The sequence below is a fragment of the Miscanthus floridulus genome, chromosome 19, assembly GCF_019320115.1.
Source record: "Miscanthus floridulus cultivar M001 chromosome 19, ASM1932011v1, whole genome shotgun sequence".
Classification (NCBI taxonomy): Eukaryota; Viridiplantae; Streptophyta; class Magnoliopsida; order Poales; family Poaceae; genus Miscanthus; species Miscanthus floridulus.
This window is the reverse complement of record NC_089598.1, coordinates 2,941,226-2,949,440: the sequence shown is the minus strand read 5'-3', so window position 1 is coordinate 2,949,440 and position 8,215 is coordinate 2,941,226. Positions and strand designations below refer to the sequence as shown.

General features: G+C 41.5%; 1 protein-coding gene across 1 annotated transcript; it reads left to right on the top strand.

Annotated features, from left to right (window-relative positions):
• The first annotated feature begins 6,891 nt into the window (after nt 1-6,891).
• On the top strand, nt 6,892-8,149 carry LOC136525387 (zinc finger BED domain-containing protein RICESLEEPER 4-like). The gene is made up of 3 exons (XM_066518392.1): nt 6,892-6,921; nt 7,072-7,411; nt 7,752-8,149. The coding sequence occupies exons 1-3, from the start codon at nt 6,892-6,894 to the stop codon at nt 8,147-8,149; spliced, it is 768 nt and encodes a 255-aa protein (XP_066374489.1).
• The last annotated feature ends 66 nt before the right edge of the window (nt 8,150-8,215 follow it).

The following is an 8,215-nucleotide window of genomic DNA, read 5'->3' as shown; positions in this document are numbered from 1 at the left end:
CCTCGAAAGGGTGATAAGTGAAAGGACCATGACGCTTAAGAGGGGGTGAATTAGGCAACTTAAAATTTTATTTTTAAACTATGGCCTCTAATTTCAACCTAAGCAAAACATATGCAATAAATAAACTATCTAGATGTGCAACTAAGGTTTTGCTAGGTATGTTGCTATCTCTACCGCAAAAGAGCTATGCAACCTAAGTTCCAATCATATCAACTAAGCTAGGAAGGTAAAGCATACAACCAATGTACACAATGTAAAGGGCCATAGAGATGCAAACTCCCATTTGATGATGCCAGTATTTTTATCGAGGTATCGAGAAGCATGCAAGCTTACCCCTAGTCCTCGTTGGAGCCCCTTGCAAGGGCCAAGCTCCTGGTCGTGTAACTCGGTGGATAGCGCTGGGCCTTCCCCACGTGCAAGTGCATCTCTGAAATGCCTCTTTTCGGATCGCTCCTCACTGTCTTCACTATCAAGCTTTTGACCGAACCGCCGCGGGCCTTGTTCCCTTCGGTACACGGTGGCGCCCACACCACAAACGTGGTTGGTGTGGTCTCATAAGACTACTAGCCTCTTCGGTGTAGAACAATGGTGCGCGCAAGAACCGAGTGGTAAGAGGTATGCAAACCTCACTAAACACTAGGCCTAAACATAAAGCAAGCGCATAAGCGGTGGTCTAACTAGCATAAGCACTTCGCAAAGCACCTACACTAATCACCGAGTGGTTCACTAAGCACTATGCGTGTGGAGAGCACTAAAATGGTGTAGCAACACCCTTGATATGTTTTCTCACTCATCCACACCTCAAATGGCCAGTTGGGGGTCATATATATAGCCCCATCTTGAAACTAGACATTGAAGGCTGAACTTCAGCCTCTACGTATACACCGGACACGTTCGGTGAAGCTATGTCACTGTTGGAGTACTGTAGACATTCGGTGTATGCATACGGTCTATATCAGACACATCCGGTGTACGCATACGGTCTACAAATCACTTTGCAACCTCTCTAGAACCCTAATCCGGTGCACCCATACGGTGCTTCATCGTAGACGTCATAGGCGTCCAGTGTGTCCCCTACGCATACACCGAACATGTCCGATGCTGCAGTTGCAGCTACACATAGATTCTTCGCAAGTCATCGTTCGGGTTTCTTTACACCTTGTGTCTTGGACTCTTACTTGTACTTGTAGGTCTTTAACATGTCTTCTAATGTTATACTTGAGGTGTTGATCATCCGGATCACCACGTCGCCTAAGTCAAAGTCCATTTTGCATCTTTTGAACTATATCCAAAAACACTAGCAACCAACATTAGTCCAAATGGTCATGTTGATCATCAAACACCTAAATCCAAACTAAATGGGCCAAGGGTCTATTTTCCTTACAATGTGCAGAGGCAATGTATCGGTGTGTGGGGGCCAAGGTGACCGAAAACCGGGTGTTGGTTGGAAGTGAGACTTAGTGACTCGAGCCTCCTTTGATTTGTCATCCAACACCATAACCATTTTGGATGATAGTGGTGTCAATGGTGAGACTCTATGATTCTCAACGGTGTCTTTGATTGGGTGGAATCCAACACCAAGATCGAAACAAACGAGTGGAGTAGGGAGACTGTGTGACTCCATTGCCTTTAGTTGGTAGCAAACATCATGAGCGGAAGAGACATGGTGTCCGGGAGCATACCTCGATGGAACTCCAACGTAGCTAGGGGTTGCGTTTTGGCGATCAATACTACGAGATAAATCCGGTTTCCTCTTTGCCTTCTTTATGTCTTGCTTACTTATTTGTTCTAGCTTATAAGTTAGTGCTAGTTTGTGTGCAAGAACTTTGTGTGTGACAACTAGGATTGCATGCTAGAGTGTGCTTAGCTTAGCTACGTGGCTTAATTCCACAACTAAGGTCAATATCTTAGTGTGCCCTTTGTTATAAGGACCTGATATTAGTGTGAATCTTTTGAGTCCTTGTGAAAGAACCACCAATGGGGTTGATAGTTTTGCATAGGCTAAGGTTTTGTCACTTCAATTTTTTAGAGCCTCAATTCATTTCCTTTCTGGAGCCATTCGGTCCTTACACTCCCAAATATGCTGGGAATAATGTATTAGGTACAATAGGGACTATTCGCTTTCCTATAAATATGGTATTTGTAATAGTTGTATACAAGAAGAAATGGATGATACTGATCCCGTTCGCTTGGCTGATAAGCCATGACTGAAAGTACCGTTGGCTGATTTGTTATGAGAGAAAAATATTGTTCGTTCGCTGAAAAAGTATGAATTATAAGACAAACGAACAGAGCCACTATTTGCTATTTATCATAGAGTTCTAGTTTCGCAGACCCGTGGGCCTCCACGCCTCACATGGCCACTATTTGCTATTTATCATAGAGTTCTAGTTTCACAGACCGCGGGCCTCCATGCCTCAGGAAAGGAAGTATCAGCACCATTATATATGTATGTACACCCCTCCAGTTAGAAAAGATAATTGTTTTTAGACTCCAGCTGAGACCTGAGAATGAGAAAGTGACGTTTTGGCTGCTTTATAAACTATAATCTTACTATCTAAGGTTTGACTCTTTCACACACGATAGCTTTTGTGCTCCCAAATCGCCCGCTACTGCAACGAGATTATTTAAGCATCCACCTACCGTCTTCAGGCACGGCCCTATTTAGTTCCACCAAAACTTTGGCACTATGCAAAAAGAAGATTTCCCGTCATATTAAACTTGCGATACATGCATGGAGTACTAAATGTTGATGAAATCAAAAACTAATTGTACAGTTTGGTTGTACTTTGCGAAACGAACGTTTTAAGCCTAATTAGTCAATGTTTGGACAATTATTACCAAATACAAACGAAATGCTGCAGTATGCTACAGTGTTGCACAGTAATCCGGCGGCGCTGAATTCGTTTACCTAAACATGGCCCACGTCGGAGTCGCCAACGCCGGGGAACTGTACACGGCACAGGGGTTCAGGATGCTTCGGCGTAAAAGCCAGAAACTTCCCGTTAAGCCCTCGTTTAGTTCGGCCCGAATTCGGCGCCGGCAAAGTTACGGTAGCATTCGTTTGTATTTGGTAATAATTGTTCAAACGTTGATTAATTAGGCTCAAAACGTTCGTCTCGCAGAGTACAACCAAACTGTGCAATTAGTTTTTGATTTCGTTAACATTTAGTACTCCATGCATGTACCGTAAATTTGATATGACGGAGAATCTTCTTTTTGCATAGTGCCAAAGTTTGGAATTTGGGTAACTAAACACCCCCTAAGTGTGCTGCAACTGGTGGCCAGGAGGTACAAGATAGGGGATAAATAAATCAATTAATATGAAATTATTTGAAACCGGCAAAAAAAACGCACCAACCCGTAGAAGTCAGATTGTTCATGCATAGGCATGATTTCTTTTACCTTTAGCTAACGCCCACTCTAAAACACAAGAGTTACGCAGCAATTATATAGGAAATTTTTGTAGAAATCGATACATTTTAACAAGAAAAATATATCACGTTTCAATTGGAGTCTAAGATAGATAATGCAATTCTTGTTTTTCGAGAAGCCAAACAGTTTGAACTTTGACTAAATTTGCATAAAAAAGTACAAACAGTCATGATATAAAATAAGTATCATTATATTAGTTATAAAATATATTTTTATAGTAAAATTATTTAGAGACATAAATGTTAATACTATTTAGTATAAAGTTGGTCAAACATAAGTCAGCTTTAACCGGCTCGGTTCCCACAATTACATTCTTCTGGGGACAGAGGTAGTAATATATAAGCATTATAGCTGCTCCCACCGGCCTCCATTACAAAATATAAAGTTTATTTTGATTTTGTCCTAAATTAAACTTCTCTACTCTTAACTGGTTTTTTAAAAACACATATATTTACATCCTGCGGGTTCGCGAGAAACACACCTGCATCCCTTCGTAGCTACAAGAACAAATAACCTGCATCCTATGGCGAATGACGAATGCACAGCTGATGTAACCCTTTTTTAATTTTTTGAAAGGTGTAACTTTATGCTCAATCGGCGGGAAGAGGGTGAAGACTATTCGCGCGCTCAAGTAATGGAAAAGTAAAAAAGGGTGACCTTTAACATTTTACTGGGTCTTTTTCTGTTGGCAGGTGTCAACCCTTGGACGCCAGTTTTTTCTTTGTTATTAGGCCCTGTTTGGTTTGTCGGCGGCTCTTAAAATTCATGTCACATCGAATGTTTAGATACTAATAAGGAACATTAAATATAGATTAATTACAAAACCAATCACATAGATGGAGGCTAATTTGCGAGACGAATCTATTAAGCCTAATTAGTCCACGATTTGACAATATGATGCTACAGTGAACATGTGCTAATGATAGATTAATTAGGCTTAATAGATTCGTCTCGTGAATTAGCCTCTATTTATGTAATTAGTTTTATAATTAGCTCATGTTTAGTCCTTCTAATTAACATTCGAATATTCGATGTGACATAAATTTTAAGAACGATTAAATAACGACTAAAGACCAAACATCTTTTTTTTATCTAGAACTAATGCTTCGTCTTCGAGTTGATAGCTAGATGGTCGATGTGACGACTGCTCTCGCTTATTCTCGCGAACGTGACTGCTCTCCAGTCCAGGATCGAAAGTTAGCAGCGCGTATAGACTAGTCTAACTAGTCCATTTCCCTGTGACTTCAAAAATGGACACTACTAGGATGGTTTCCATCAAGCTTTCATTTGCTTTCCATCCTGTTTTCCTCTTGTACCTCACGCTATAAGTATTAGTCAATCAAATCAACCCGTGCTTCGGTATGGACTTGAATTTTGAAAACCATAAACATTAGGTGTTCATGTTTAGTACCTACAACTAAAAAATTACATATATCAAATTGCTGAGAGATTGCATCAATACCATGACGTACAAAACGAAGAACGGATCATTGACGACAATATGGATCTTCCTCGGCCAAGCATCGTCAACCCACATGACAAAGTCATATGTTTCATCTTCATCCTGTCGTTATCAAAAGTAAAGCAATCAATGAAGGCAGAATGACGACAATAGCATCAATACCATGACGTACAAAACGAAGAACGGATCATTGACCTCTTGCGCGCAGCCAAAGAACCTTCTACTCGTGTTTTTTAGACCCCAACACTCCTTAGGCCTTGCAGTAGCATTATGCCTACGGCGCAGCACCATTGCTTAACTAATAATGGCCCAATCCGACTTGGTAAGGAGGGACATCAATTTCAGATTTAAACTACTCAATCCGTTCTAAATTATAAGACGTTTTAGTTTTTATAAATATATTACTTTTACTATATACCTTGACTTGTCTAGTGTATATCTATGTGCATAGTAAATGCAACGTATCTAAAAAAAGAACTAAAATGTCTTATAATTTAGAACGAATGAAGTAACAAAAAGGCATCAAATCGAACCATCATTCTGCATTATTATCCAGCAGATTCAACCTAAATCGAACTAACCCTAGGAGGTGGAGGGACATGGACAACTCACCAAAATGGGTTGAAGAAGACTAGTTGACATCGTTTATCGCATCCAAGTTGAGCGCATAAGTGGGGCAGTGTGCTGCTAGCCAATGGAGTGCTTCATGTCCTCCTCAAACTCCAATCCCAGCCCATCACTCCCAGCCTCGATGATATAGTTAGATCTTATTTGGATGCATGTATATCTATCTTAATCCAAATGTGTTGTAGAGTTGTGTGGAATTTAATCAAATTTCACACCACCTAAGGCCAGTCTCAACACAACGTTTCATATCACTGTTTCCAATACTTTCAGTCTTGAAAACTGGGATATGAAACAACCTCTTTCAATATATAGTTTTATTTTGCAGTTTCATAGACTTGTTGTAGCATTTAATTCTTGTGTTTTGTTGTGATCAAATATGCCAAGTGAACTCTGTAGCCATTTGAAAAAACTTAGATAACCTGGTGGGTAACCCCTGAAATTCTCAAACAATTTAGAATATGTGCATATTAAAATGAAATGAAATGCAACGTAAGTCAATCTAATAAGCTCTTGCAAGGAAGAATAAAACACAGTCAGTTAGCCGAGCATTCAGATTCAGGTAACACTATGGAATCAGCACATATTCAGTTAAATATTCAGATTTATTCCTTTCGACTGCACTATATCAAATTGCTGTTGTGCCTCAGTTTCATCTCCTCTCTCGGTCAGTGACAAAAACAGAGCACACCGTGCATGCAGCTGAATTTCATCACAGCAAGCCCTGTACAGAAACGAGCAGGTTCACAGAGAATGAAACTGTTCCTCTTCTCAGCAAGTCCGGTACAGAATACGACTTGCAGAAATTTGGCGCAACGACAAAATGTACAGGAGGACAAAATTAAGCATAGCATTGGCAAGAATCGGCATACAGGAGGAACTTGTACATCCCTACACATGGAAATCAACCACTCACATCACCCTGGGCACTTTTTCACCGAAAACCGAACACCGAACCGAATAGTCGGTAGTTCGGTTTTTCCGTTCGGTTTCGGTTTCCAGTTCTGTGAAATTCGGTGTTCGGCTTCGGCTTCGGCTTCGGTTTCTATGCCATACCAAACCGAAGTACTGAGAAACCGAGAAACTCTCGTAAGGCAGGCTAAGGCCGTGAGCGCTGAGCGCCAGCCCACCAGGCACCGGCCCACTGCCCACCACCGCTAGTCCACCACGGCACCCCGCACCCGCACCACTTCACTTCTCCGCATCGAATCGAGTCGCACCGCACGTCCGCACGTAGAGCCACGCACTCTCGCTCCTAACCCTAACCCTTCGGAGGCGCGGCAGGCGGCTGGCGGCGCACCCAGCAGGCCAGGGCACCAGGCGGCCAGCAGCGGCGGCGCCACCGTCGACCGTCGTCAAGCTCCTCAACCATGGCTGCAAGAACAGAGCAGTCCTCCAATGTAAGTCTTTAGTTCTTCTTGTTCTTGCTTAATGCCTAATAGATCCATATGCCTATTGGTTGCTTTGTGACAATGCGAGTTGATTAGTTAGTTAGTTTGTACCCTGACTAAGTACCTAGATGGCTGGTTTTTTGTTTTGATGTCTTGTAGATGGGGGACACTGAAGAAACAGTGGTGCATCTGAATGTTCAAGTGAATGAGAATGAAGTTGTAAATGGGGAGAATGACAAGCAGGATGAGCAGCAGCAGTCCAAGGATGGAGAGGAAGTGGGAGATGAGGAAAGCAAGAAAAGGAAGCCCATGGTTCTAAGATCAGATGTTTGGGAACACTTCAGCAAGATCAAACTTGATAATGGGGAGGAGAGAGCCAAGTGCAAGTACTGTGGCAAGCAACTCCGCTGTGACACAAAGTTAAATGGTACGTCCTCCATGAAGGCTCATTTGAAAATCTGCAAGAAGAATCCTCACAAACCTGTAGTCGATAATCAAGGTACTTTACAACTACAACCTAGCCCTAACAATAGTAGTGTTGGTACTCTATCTACTTGGAAATTTGATCATGAGGAGTTAAAGAGGAGTTTTGCTGAGATGATAATAGAAGATGAGCAACCTTTTGTGTTATCTGAACGTTCTGGCCTTAGAAAGTTTATGTCAAAAGCATGCCCACGTTTTGTTTTGCCATCTAGAAGAACAATCACTAGAGCCTGTGTGAAAGTGTTTGATGATGAGAGAAAAGCTTAGGAAATTTTTGAAAGACAACTATGAAAGAGTTAGCCTGACAACAGACACATGGATGGCTAATAACAGTCATAATTACATGTGTGTTACAGCACATTTTATTGACAATGAGTGGAATTTGCACAAAAAAAATATTGGTTTTTTCTTGGTTAAGGGCCATAGGGGGGAGGACATTGGAAAATCTTTAGAGAATTGCTTGGCTGACTGGGGAATTGAAAATGTTTTTACAATAGCAGTAGACAATGCTAGTGCAAACAACATTGGAATTAAGTACATGCAGAGGGTCCTGAATGAATCAAAAGGCTGCGTTGCTGAAGGAGAGTACTTTCATATGAGGTGTTTTGCACATATTATCAACCTGATAGTAGGTGATGGGTTGAAAGAATTTGATAGATCAATCGCTCGTGTTCGGGCTGCTGTTAAGTATGTTAGGAGTGGACCATCTAGGTTGGTAAAGTTCAAGAAATGTGCCGAGTTAGCAAAGGTTTAGACCAAAGCATTTTTCAACCCAGACGTCTGCACTAGGTGGAATTCAACTTACCTGATGCTACAAACT

Coding starts and splice junctions, on each gene's coding strand:
- LOC136525387 (XM_066518392.1), top strand. CDS start 6,892: ATGGCTGCAAGAACAGAGCAGTCCTCCAAT. Junction 6,922..7,071: donor GAACAGAGCAGTCCTCCAAT/GTAAGTCTTTAG, acceptor GATGTCTTGTAG/ATGGGGGACACTGAAGAAAC. Junction 7,412..7,751: donor ACCTGTAGTCGATAATCAAG/GTACTTTACAAC, acceptor TGTGTGTTACAG/CACATTTTATTGACAATGAG.